The 13,290-nt window shown below is 35.7% G+C and overlaps 1 protein-coding gene across 2 annotated transcripts in view; it reads right to left on the reverse strand.

The window, feature by feature from the left end:
- Positions 1-13,290, reverse strand: part of LOC127855398 (dynein heavy chain domain-containing protein 1-like) — a 269,484-nt gene that overhangs the window by 137,610 nt on the left and 118,584 nt on the right. For both annotated transcript variants that reach the window (XM_052390924.1, XM_052390922.1), the window contains exons 50-54: positions 11,724-11,840; positions 10,074-10,236; positions 9,097-9,265; positions 7,629-7,864; positions 3,564-3,599 (exon numbers count right to left, since the gene is read on the reverse strand). In XM_052390924.1, the coding sequence (XP_052246884.1) occupies positions 3,564-3,599; positions 7,629-7,864; positions 9,097-9,265; positions 10,074-10,236; positions 11,724-11,840 (721 nt within the window). The remainder of the gene's footprint in view (positions 1-3,563; positions 3,600-7,628; positions 7,865-9,096; positions 9,266-10,073; positions 10,237-11,723; positions 11,841-13,290) is intronic.

Raw genomic sequence — 13,290 nt, forward strand, 5'->3', positions numbered from 1 at the left:
AGGTATGAGCTTTTTTTGAAACCTAAACACAGATTTCGAAACCTAAACGCGGATGCTAAGTTCACGGTCAAGGTCACAGGGGTAAAAATTGTTGTGCGTATGGAAAGGCCTTGTCCATATACACATGCATACCAAATATGAAGGTTATATCTCAAGGAACATAGAAGTTATGAGCATTTTTCGAAGCCTAAACGCAGATTTCGAAACCTAAACGCGGACCCTAAGTTCAAGGTCAAGGTAACAGGGGTAAAAAATTTTGTGCGTATGGAAAGGCCTTGTCCATATACACATGCATAACAAATATGAAGGTTATATCTCAAGGGACATAGATGTTATGAGCATTTTTGAAACCTAAACGCAAAGTGTGACAGAAAGACAGACAGACAGACAGACGGACAGTCCGATCACTATATGCCGCTTTTCTTCGGAAAGGGGGCATAAAAATAAAATATCTTCCAAAATGAAAGACTTTTATGACAAATTACTTACCTTTTTTGCAGCAAAATAAATTTGTAACCATTATAACAATCTATAAATGTGATTGTTTACTTGTACAAGGTTAGTTATTTGTGCACAGTAAGATAAGTTTCAACAGTATAAAGGAAATGGAACCACACAACACATCAGCTGCAAGAAGGTATATTACTAAAAGTAAACATGCAATAGGAAGAAAATGCAGATACTATTTGTAACTGAAACACACAACACACATACAACAATTTAAGACAATAGAAAACACCCTAGACTGTGTAAATAATCAGACATTAAATCTTACAATTTAATGCTACATATTGGGTGTCAACGATATATTACATTTTCATAACGCATTGAAAGCATAAGCATGATAATCTTAAACCTTTGCATGTTGGGAAATTTGTCATCTGCTAAAATGTCGTCAGCTGAATTTCTAAAATTAGCATTTTCTTTGATTTTTTTTCAAATAATACTATCAGAATAGCAAACAGTTTGGATCCAGATGAGACGCCACGTTCTGTGGCGTCTCATCTGGATCCAAACTGTTTGCAAAGGCCTTCAAAATTCGGTTCCGCCACTGAAAGAGTTAAATGAAATATTTACTTTCAGTTCAGACTTTTCCATGTTCATGTGTTTGTTGGAACATAAGACTCTCGTGTCCATGACATGGGTAGAACTGGTTGCAGTTCACCACACTTATACTAATGAAATGGGCTTAATAAAAATAGGAGAACTGAAAGGCTTTGCTCCTCCTAGTATTGTTTCAGAAAAAAGACAACAGGATTTAAACAAGAAATCAAGAAAGATAAAGATAATTCAATTTGAATTGAAAGCATGAGTAATTAGAATACCTACAAACACCAGTGTGCACGAACATTCTTTGTGACAGAGAGGAAATCCATTTAAAGATTGCCCTTTACCAGTTCAATAGATGTTTCACCATAACATTTTAAACATAGTCCAATATGCAGTAATTACCATAATACTACTGATATGTGTTCCTTTCCAATAAATCGGTTAAAATATGAAACGCCTCATTTTTTGCAATCTAAATTAACCATAGAAATGTGTGTTTCCTTTTTTCAGACAATCATTTATTTCCCGAAAGGGTTCATGCGTTATTGACGCAAACAAAGCCTTAAAGTTTTACAGAGACCAAATAACACACAAAACCTTAAAATACTTAAAAACTGAGTAACACCTTAAAGCACATTAAATTTACATAAACAACAGACCAGTGCAAAAGTGCATTTAAAATCAAAGTATTAGACAAACCAATGAACATCCAAAGCCATCAATCACCAAAATGCCCATGTAACCCCTGAGAAAGCATTTTAACAAAAAATGAGAGACCAATGCAAAAATGTGTTTAAAATCAAACCTTTATCTGCCTTAGGTTTGGGTTCATATTTTTGGCGATCTGCAAATGAAATGCTTGTGAATGTGTGGTAAATTAAAATAAGTTTTTAAGTATTTTATACACAACAATATAATAGTTAAAATTTGGGTAAAAATTTGTGCAATACCTGGATTTATTTATTTGGTTGACAAAGCTTTCAAATAAAGAAAAGGCTTTATTGGAGTAAAAAGTATTGTGTTTTTGTTGTTTATACATAAAACATGTATAATATGCTGAAAATATAATCTTGTAATAAATGCAATGAAGACTTTAAACAAATTTCTTATGACATTAAATAGTAAAATGAGTACTTTACGCAGGAAGAAAACTTATATTCAGGTGCACAAACCGTAGAATTCATCTCAAAGAATGAGGAAAAAGCACTCAAACACACATTGTGAAGGCACAGAGCCAATAAATTAATAAATATATCTCACAAACCTGGAGAACGCTTATGCTTATGGTATTGCAGAAACAGGTTTTTTTTCCTATCCATTTTGAAAATATGACATAAACCAAGAGATTGTGAATTTTAAGGTCATTTTACTTAAAATTTGGAAACAGTATAATTGTCAATCTATTACATGTGAATAATTGTTGATAAAACTTTAAAATAGAAATTACTCAATAAAACATAATAAAGCAAAATGGTTATGGCAACCTTAAAAGGCTTAATTTCTTCACTGAACATCTTTTTTCGAAGCAGTTGAAATATCCATTAAATGGAATTGTTTTGACTGTATTTTGGAAAAATGATACTTTTGCCATGGTGAAAATGATAAAAAAAATTGCTATAAAAATCCCTGGTACAATTTGAGTTTTCATCACTTTCTATATAGTAGATAAGATTTAGAGATAAAACTTTTAAACAAGAGGTAAAACATTCAAATGATACAACTTTTTACACACATGGTTTTATTGATTATCGCAGGATACAGAAAAGTGTGACAGACTGACGGACTGACAGACATACAGAGCGCAAACCATAAGTCCCCTCCGGTCCCCTCCGGGGACAAAAAAAGTTAAATACAAATTACTCTATCAGTAAGTCTAAATAGCACTTGAATTGGGAACAATATCTCACCCATAAGCACTTGAATGATACTTAATGTGGGATGAATTCAAAAATATGTATTACAAACTAATAACCTCCCAGCCTGCAAACCAATATGTGCTGAATATCCATTGATATTTTTGTGGTGACTTCGCAATGACAGGCCTGTATCCACAACATACTTTATCAGTAGAGTCAGGACACCAACAGGGGAGCGACAGGGACATGTGAGATACTAAAAGACATGGACACTTCAGGAGGACAAACCAAAAATGCATCTAAAGAGAGCCAGAGGGTTTCACCAGCCATAATTACAGTCATGCTCAGACAACACTGCCTGTCTCTCTAAGGACGCATTTCTTTATGCCTATGTCTGTACATGATGCACTTCTGATGGTGAAATGTATGATCTCTATCAAATTAACATTTAACCAAATTGAGAATCTTAATTATAAGATATATAGAATCCAAATGTATCTCATTGTTAAGTTATACCTACAAGTTGAAAGTTCAGAGCAAATAGATTACAGCCAGATCAGTGTAGCAATTAACTGCAAACAAAGAGAAAGAACTTGGTGATTGTAGGTCTGAACAGATGTTGTCAAGAGTCTAAAACTAAAAGGTGCAGCATATTACCTAGGTGTCTTGATATTATTATCAGTTTGGTTTCCTCTGTAACAGCAGCATTAGGAAATGAATACCCACCTAGTGCCAGCATAAACTCCTACTCAATCACTACCCACAATGCACCAAAATATGCTTCAAACCTTCCATTAAAAAAAACCTATATTCTTGTTAACCCTTTACCACTTAGAAACGTGCTTTGACTCATCTGTAGTCCCTTAGAAAGTTACATCTAATTAAAGACCTTTCTTACTAGATTCAAGTCTTAAAGGCTTCATTTCCAACCCTAAGATACTGATGAGCAGAAAACAGCATAGAACCTGAACAGACTGCGAGATACTCACAGGCTGTTCTGGTTTTATGCTGTTTGCACATAGCCTTTTTCACTTTCCTTCTGAGAGGGAAAGGGTACAATACATAGTATTTGATGTCTTCAGCCTGTAGATCTATAGTAAAGGACATAATTAATGACCCGTATCATGCAAAACTTGGTCCATGTCATGTGCGGCACTAGTAGCTCCAGACCAGCCTGGGCAGTGGCCATCTTTGGTTATGAGCTCCCTGGCCAAGCCACGCGAGAATGTGCAAGCTTAACCCTTTCCCACTAAGTAGAAGAGTGAAAATGGCTATGTGAAAACAGCATAAAACTTTAACTTTCTTAGGGAATACAAATGCGGCAAAATATGTTTCTAAGTGGTAATGGGTCAACAGGAGCAATGCTGGCCCCATGTTGCATGAGATCTATTTTTGCATGATGCGGGTCAAATGCTCGTAATGCACACACAATAGGTAAACATATTTTACTTTAGTCATATAAGTAAACAGGTAAAAAAGGTATTTACAATTCTTGATGCAGCAGGTATGTTAAACATTCTTTAACACTGACACTGACATTGTTAATGTACACTGATATATTAGAAGAGCCGATTACATACATGTACACTACAGTGGCCCCAAATAATTATTTTAAACTAGGGATGCAAGAGGTTAAACGGTTAACCGGTTAACCTACTGAAACCAACAGTAAACTGGTTACATTTTCTGGAAAAGGTGAACCTGAGTTTTGTTCATTATGCTTTTTCATTTAATAATTAGTGCGATTTTACGTTTTACATGTGACATACTGCCAAAATTGCGCTGGCAACTAGTTAAAACAACATGACGCACCATTGATGGTAATTAATAACATGTCAACAAACACAGTAATAAATCAATAAATCAGTACCTTTGTGGTTATGTGGTTACAAACCGTGGGTATATTTTGATTATGGGCGCTATTATTTTGTTTTACTTGCAAAACTTTAACTAGCGAACTGCCGGATGTGGGGTGCTTTTAGCGACGACATAATTGAAACATTTATCTAACTCGCGATAAAAATCAGTTGAGACATTGGACGGCTCATTTTGATGTTTTGTTAACCGATATCCAACACTGATTGCTTGTGAAAATTAAGTGTTTATAAGTAACAATTTAATCAAGAATTTCATTCGTAATAAAAAACTTGTCTAGTTAACGTTGTATTTGTTTTATCAGAGATTATTATTATCAGTAGTAATTTACACCACCAACGATACAACCACTACCATCTGAGGCAAATTTTATATTAGAAACCAATTTATTAAACTCTTTAAATTTATAAACATCAATTAAATAGTTATCTTTCATAACATGATTAAATTTAGTATTTACGCAATCGCTTAAAAGTTACGCGGTACAATACGTTAACAAACATGCGCGTGAATTGTCAACCCGATGACCACCCGTTGACATGGTGGTGTGAAAAAAAAAAAACGTTTCCCAACAAATGCGCATGTGGCCCGAAAGGTTGTGTCCGTGCCGACATCCCTGCCATTCCATGAGCGGTTTGAAATGTTTAACAATAATCTTAAGCATTTTTACTACTAATGGTTTTTTGGTGAGCTGGTTAATAACCGTTTACAGAAAAAGGTTAACTTGATAATGTGTTTTGTAACCTATTGCATCCCTATTTTAAACACCACTGAATTCTGATCCCACTTAATATGTAACTACATAAATAAAATACAATAGAATGGTGCAATTAAATACAATATAAAACAAGAGCTGTCAGAGGACAGAGCGCTCGACTATTCCAGTGTTTGACAGTATAACGTAAGCCATCATGGAGATGGGGGTATAATGTGGGTGTGTGGTCATTTAATAGATGATATTTCAAAATAAAATAAAAAAATATTTATTTTATTAATTTTTTTTTTGGGGGGGGGGGTCTGGGGTGGGGCATGGGGGATGGTTTGGGTGGAGTCCATAGTGGTATGTCAGGTAAGTGTTGTTTTGTCAAAGTATGATTCAAATGTGATCATAAATAAAGAAGTTATGGCAATTTAAGCAAAATTTATTAATTTGACCTTGAGAGTCAAGGTCATTCAAAGGTCAAGGTCAAATTCAACTTGCCAGGTACAGAAACATCATGATAGTAAGAAAGTATTTGAAGTTTGAAAGCAATAGCATTGATTCTTTAAAAGTAAAGTGGATCTAAACACAAAATTTAAAAAAATATTCAAAGTTACAAAGACAAACAAGAAACCGTCGGAGACGGGTGATGCTCCCCTAAGTGTTTTTTTGTCACAAACTTGCACTTTATATTCAGATAAAAGGAAACGTCTTGAGGGGCATAACTTTGGACAAAATAATACGATGGATGGTTTAGCAACTTACAAATTTCAAAGGGCCATAACTCTCTAAATAAATCATCTAACCAGAACCCACAAATAACATGCGCACCTCCTCAAGGTATTTAAGCTTCCCATAAAGCTTCATTGAATTCCAGTCAGTAGTTGGGGAGACTATATGTACAGTTTAAAGAAAATTTCAAAGGGCCATACCTCTGTGAAAAATCATCATAACCATAATATGCACATCTCCTGTTGGTAGTGAAGCTTCCCATAAAGTTTAATTGAATTCATTAATTGCTGAGAAATAGCCTGGACAAAAATTGTGCACGGATGGACACACGAACCGGCGACTATATGCTCCCCCCAAAATTTTTGGGGGGAGCATAAAAAGGGCCATAATACCTATAAAAAGCCAACCAGAGTTATGCAACTTGCCCTGTACAGTCCCCTTACGATAGTTAGCGAGTTTTCCAAGTCTAAAAAGCAATAGCTATGATACTTTAGGAGTAAAAAGGACCAAAACACAAAACTTAACCAAATGTTCAATTATCTAAGTATAAAAGGGGCCATAATTTTGTCAAAATGCTTGATACAATTGTCTGCTCTTGTTTATGAAAGCAATATGTCAAAGGACATAGGAAATATTTGAGGTGGTACCCAAACTTTAACATAGATTTATCAATAATATGCATATTCTGAGTGAAAAAAGGGCCATAATTCTTACAAAATGCTTGATACAGTTGTCTGCTCTTGTTTACAGATTGGAGTCATGTTGGTAACGAAGTTTTGCAAGATATGAAAGCAATATGCCAAGGGATATAGGAAATATTTAGGGTGGTACGCAAACTTTAACATAGAGTTATCAATAATATGCATATTCTAAGTGGAAAAAGGGACATAATTCTTACAAAATGCTTGATACAGTTGTCTGCTCTTGTTTAAAGGTTGTGGTCATGTTGGTTAAGAAGTATGCAAAATATGAAAACAATATGTCAAGGGACATAGAAATATTTGGGGTGGTACGCAAATTTTAACATTTGCACGCTCACGCTAACACCGACGCCGGGGTGAGTAGGATAGCTCCACTATATATATTTCATATATAATAGTCGAGCTAAAAATTAATAAATTTCCACACAAACAAGTATGCACTACTTAATCACCGAAGATTACAAAACTTCTATTTGATTTCACAAAGGAATAAAGTCCTATATTGTGCTTTGAATATAAACAAAAATTATTAGCTATTGGAAAGTTCAGTCTGTTTTTATTGAAATCAAGAAAATCCTTTAAAAAACTTTACAAATTGTTAAACCAATCTAGCATTAATTCAATTATACAAAGCCATAAGGAAAAAAACTATAAAAAAAATATCCAGCACAGTCATTAATGTTCAACTTGCAACAATAGTTCAGTGTAACCTACCATCTGGTTCCCTGTTTGTGATTTTCTTTTCAAACTCGTCCCTGGAGAAGCCCCGGTCGAGCAAAGCCGAGTACATCATAATGAACGAGGTCACTGCATGAATCCCTGGCAACACCCTGTTTGCCATGGCAACCGAGTAGCCAACGTCAGTGAGCAGGGCGGTCGTGCACTCTGAGTTGAGGAACTTTATAGTGGGTCCAAACACATCATGGGCAATGTCTATGATCACCTTCATGCTACAAGATCCAAGAACAATCATTTATCTGTAGGGAAGTGTAAGATAAATGTTTAAATATATTGTTGTTTGAAATTTGTATATATTATACAATATCTGTTGGCCAAAAGTTGGTTTATATTAAGGGACAAGCTTGGCTATGATTTATTTTTAGAAATTTGGGACAGCATTCCTATTAAATTGATCTGCAATCCAAATTTCTTTGAACCTGTTATCTATGGGTTTTTATAATGTTTTTTTTGTGGGGTGGGGGATCCAGGCCCAATACAAATTTGTAGAGATTGGAGTTTCGTAGTGGATATGGTGTCCTCCTAGCAATTACAAAGCTTTAAGTTCTACCCCACTCTAGTACCTTTCTTTAGGTCTCCCTCAAACACAACAAATGCTGGTTCTACTAAGGAAACTGACACAAACTTTCAATGCCATAGAGCTATAAAAAACAACTCATGTTAAAACTAAACTACCGCACATTCTAAGGAAACTGACACAAACTTTCAATGCCATAGAGCTATAAAAAACAACTCATGTTAAAACTAAACTACCGCATATTTTAGGATCCACGGGCTGGTCCCTTCCTTGGGAACTGCACAGGCTAATATGGGATGACACTTTACGCACAAGCATTAAGCTCAGTTTTCTCAAATAAATAATAACCAATATCCCTCAACCAACTGAAAACCTTACCAGTAATGATATGTATTTACCTTCATAACTATAAGTGCTTTTGTTATATTTTTTATAGCAATTGCCTGCATTATTGTATCATAACTGCTTATACTGTATTTTCTAAATGTTCCAGCAATGTTTGTATGCATATGTTCTATGCATATTGGCAAATAAAATGTATTCACACAAAAAACAAAAAAACTAGCAAATTCGCTGAATTTATATCCCCCGCAAATATGCTTCTGGTCACAAAAGTGTTATATTTGACACTCAAAAAAGCATTTTTTTCAAGATACAAAGGGCCATAACTCCGTTATTAACAGATGGTGTACAATGCCATTTGGCGTGCATCATCCTCTTAGCCATATATACACTCATACCAAGTTTCAATGAAATCTGCCAAAGCACTTCCAACATATGGCTCCGGACACAAAAGTGCTGGATGGACGGAAGGACAGACGGACGGAAAGACGGACGGATGGATGGACAACGCCAAAACAATATCCCTCCGCCTATGGCGGAGGATAACAAAAACACACACACACACAAAACAATTGAAAACCTTACCAGTCTGAGGTGAAGATCCACTTGGACTTGGCGGTCTTTGCCCAGCACTCGAACAGTGAGGTCCAGTTGACAGTCTCCTCCCCACTGTGTATGATGCTGCAGTGAGCCACTGTGGAGGGGGAGATGTGGGTCAGGTCCGTCGCCTCAAACAGCAGCTTGGTGCTCTCAACTGAAACATGTGTGTGCATTGGTTGTTGAGTAAAAGAAAAGTAATAATAACATCATTGTGAAACATGTGTGTGCATTGGTTGTTGAATTAATAGAAATAAGTAGGTGCTTCAACTAAAACATGTGTGAGCATTGGTTGTTGAATTAATAGAAATAAGTAGGTGCACTTAACTGAAACATGTGTGTGTGTGCATTGGTTGTTGAATTAATAGAGATAAGTAGGTGCTTCAACTGAAACATGTGTGCGCATTGGTTGTTGAATAAATAGAAATAAGTAGGTGCACTTAACTGAAACATGTGTGTGTGTGCATTGGTTGTTGAATTAATAGAAATAAGTAGGTGCACTTAACTGAAACATGTGGGTGCATTGGTTGTTGATTAGCTAGGAAATAAATAATAAATGTTGATCAGGTTGGCAGAATTTTTTATTGATGAAATTGATTTTAGAACTCTAGTATGATACTCAAAGAGGTTGTTTCTTAGTATAAAATCAGTTTTCTTTTTCACTGCAATCTGTTAGATTTTGAAACTTTGGCAAAATATAAGCAAGCAACACCTATTTTTAACATGTTTAACACAGAAAACATTTGTCAAGGGAAACATAATCAAACTCAACAAAATGAAAGAAATCCAAATGCAAATCAAATACATACTTTTTTAATTAATCAGTACAATGTATTCAGTTTAAGAAAACAAAACTAATAATATGTCTTCAATAAAGAGCTGAAGACAGAAACGCAAGAATATAGAAAAACAATGTGGTTTTATACAGTCTATTGTGTAATTAAACAAATGAACCACTAGGTCACCATTGAGTGCGACATGTCCCCCGTTGGCCATGGAGAGCTTGCGTTCACTGTCTAGGACGGTGTTGAGCCCCTCCGTCCAGTTGGGGTGCAACACTCCGTCCAGCACGATCCACTTGAGCAGAACAGATGGCAGATCTGTCTTCTGCTTCTGTTTGGTTTGCTCCTACATAAACAGGAGGGCAAAGGTCATATGAGCCGCGTCGTGCAAAAATGGGTCTAATGATATATGAGGTCAAACATATTGACATGAAATTCTGTGGATCTGTAAAATCAGCCATAATTTATTAAACTGAAATTCATGGAGTTGTTTTTTTTTCCCAAGAACTTATAACATAATTCTTTGTTTTTTTGTCTGTTCTACACCTGTTATGCCAGCTTAATATACCCTAACCAAACTACATGTTAATAACCAGCAGTGTCCCATTGTTATTCTCTTACTTAATCATGATCTCTTAAGTGAAATATCCAATAATTTTGATAATCAATAGCTTCAATTTAAAAGCATCATAACTAGCAGACCATTTAGAGGCATCAATCTTGTCTAGTGAAAATTATAATACAAACAGTGGAGCTAATTACAACATTTTGACATGACTCCAGTTAAGCACATGCCAAAAAACAAGTATCAAAATGCAAATAAACCCTTACCCCCATAAGAAGCGAGGTGAAAATGGCTTTTGCAACCAGCATAAAACCAGAACAGCCTGCAAGTAACTCGCAGTCTGTTCAGGTTTTGTGCTGTTTGCTGCTCATCAATATTTAAGGTTTGGTGATGAAGCTTAACAAACTGAATCTAGAAGGAAAGGTCTTTAATTAAATTTAACTTTCTTAGGTACCACAAATGCGTCACAATACGTATGTAAGTGGGAAAGGGTTAATACGTGCTGACAGAAAAGCTATTTTTACCTTTCAGATATTCTGTAAGTTTCAGCTGCTCATTTGAAAACATTATAGGATATTTAAAAGTAGAGCAAAATAATTTAAGGCAAGAATTAAGTCACTAGATTGCAAATCTTATTACTTCAATGAGCATTCTAATAGTAAAATCTTAATTTCCAATTCATATTCAAGGATATATGTGGTGCATTCAGCAAGGCCTCTATTAAGCAAATCAGGTTTTCCGAGACTTTCCTAGTTAGCTTCTATTTGGAAGGCGCTCATATAAATGTGTTAAAATGTGCTTTAAGGATGCAGACGAATTTACCATCATGTCAAAACAGGGGGCACAACTTTTCCTTTGAACATAGTTTATCAATCATGCAAAAGGAAAAATAAGAATAAACTAAATAATCACATACTGGAAAATTATTTTCAAAGGAGGATAGATTTTAATAATTGTCCAGATGGTTATCACATACATCAGAAGTGGTTAAAATATGAAGGTTGAACGTGAAATAAGAACAACCCTTTACCACTTAGATACCTATTTTGACACATTTGTAGTCCCACTACCCCATAACATTTAATTAAAAACCTTTCGTACTAAATTCCAGTTTTAAAGGCTTCATTTCCAATTCTTAGTTCCAAATAAGCAGCAAACAGCATAAAATCTGAACAGATTGCGAGTTACTCGCAGGCTGTTCTGGTTTTATACTGGTTGAAAAAGCCATTTTCACTTTGCTTCTTATGGGGGAAAGGGTTTACTGGTACCTGTTTCTTGTAGTTCTGCAGGTACGTCTTCACAGCATCTGACATGAAGCCGGCCTCCCTAAGGATCTTCTGTATCAGTCCTCCCTGCCATAGGCCATCCTCAAACTGGCCCAGCAGCTGAAATCCATTTTTCGTTTAAACCTTTTTATTTTAGCTCTTTTTACATTGAAAGTCTTATGCTTATTGAAACAGTCTGGAGTCTGTTTCCTGGTTAGAACCAGTACTTGGTGTCTTTTACAGAGATCTAAATAACGCTCACACAATGGGGATAGAACCCATGACCTCCCGGTCGCTAGGTGGACACCAAATCCACTACCCCATAACACCCCTACATACATCTTTTCATCTCTCTTCAGTATAATCTGATTTTTTACCTCTTAAAAAAATGGGTGGAATAATGCACTACACAGCAGTACGTATTTTTTGTGCATGAAGATCAATGTTTAGGTTAACATCTATTTTGAGTACAGTAAACAATACTGTGTACAATGGAACCCATTCACAAAACAAACACTTTTATGATTGTTGAAGCTGTAACAATGAGAGAAAAAAACTTGTCTTTGACAGCTGAATTAAGAGCTACTTTTTATAAAATATTGTGTTGCCAAAAAACCAAACATCGTTATTAACTTATTAACACCAGAATATCTTTCTTGTGAAGTAAGATTTTGTTTATAAATCCAGACCTAAACAAAATTTCGGTTTGGGGTGATTTGGGTGGGTTGGTCTGGTTATTCAAAATAAACGATATTTTTAAAGATTTTTATAAGGATGGCGTTATGTTATATGGCATACTCAGGTATTTTAATCAGGGTGTCTAATCAGATCACATGACTTTGTTGGGTTCCCAATTAAACGCTAATGGAAGTATACATGCCGGTAAGTGCTGCCAAATAAGTTTTTAAACAATTTTTCTTAAAAATTTCAACTAGTGCATAAAAAACAGATTTTAAGCTGCTTATGGTAATGTGAAATACATCATTATTACTTTATTTAATAAGCCTGTGTTCTTGTTCAAAAACTCAAAGTATGCTGCACTATCATGTTTCACTCAACGTGAACTTTTGTCACCAATTTCAGACGTATTCAAGGATTTATTCTTATACCTTAAGCAAACTGCAAAAATAAACTGTCTTTTATGCAAAACTAAAGTTCTTAACAGTGTGTTTTCATTCTGTCCAGCCTGAGTGTAAATCCCCCCCAAAAAACGTTGATTCTGCACCCTGATAATGTCTTACCTCCTGACCGGAGAGGGCCGAAGGGTTGAGCCTGACCAGGTCAATCAAGGGGAACATGGCATACTCAGGTGCTATAATGTCTTACCTCCTGACTGGAGAGGGCCGAAGGGTTGAGCCTGACCAGGTCAATCAAGGGGAACATGGCATACTCAGGTGCTATAATGTCTTACCTCCTTACCGGAGAGGGCCGAAGGGTTGAGCCTGACCAGGTCAATCAAGGGGAACATGGCATACTCAGGTGCTATAATGTCTTACCTCCTGACTGGAGAGGGCTGTAGGGTTGAGCCTGACCAGGTCAATCAAGGGGAACATGGCATACTCAGGTGCTA

This window comes from Dreissena polymorpha, chromosome 13, assembly GCF_020536995.1.
Source record: "Dreissena polymorpha isolate Duluth1 chromosome 13, UMN_Dpol_1.0, whole genome shotgun sequence".
NCBI classification, from domain to species: domain Eukaryota; kingdom Metazoa; phylum Mollusca; class Bivalvia; order Myida; family Dreissenidae; genus Dreissena; species Dreissena polymorpha.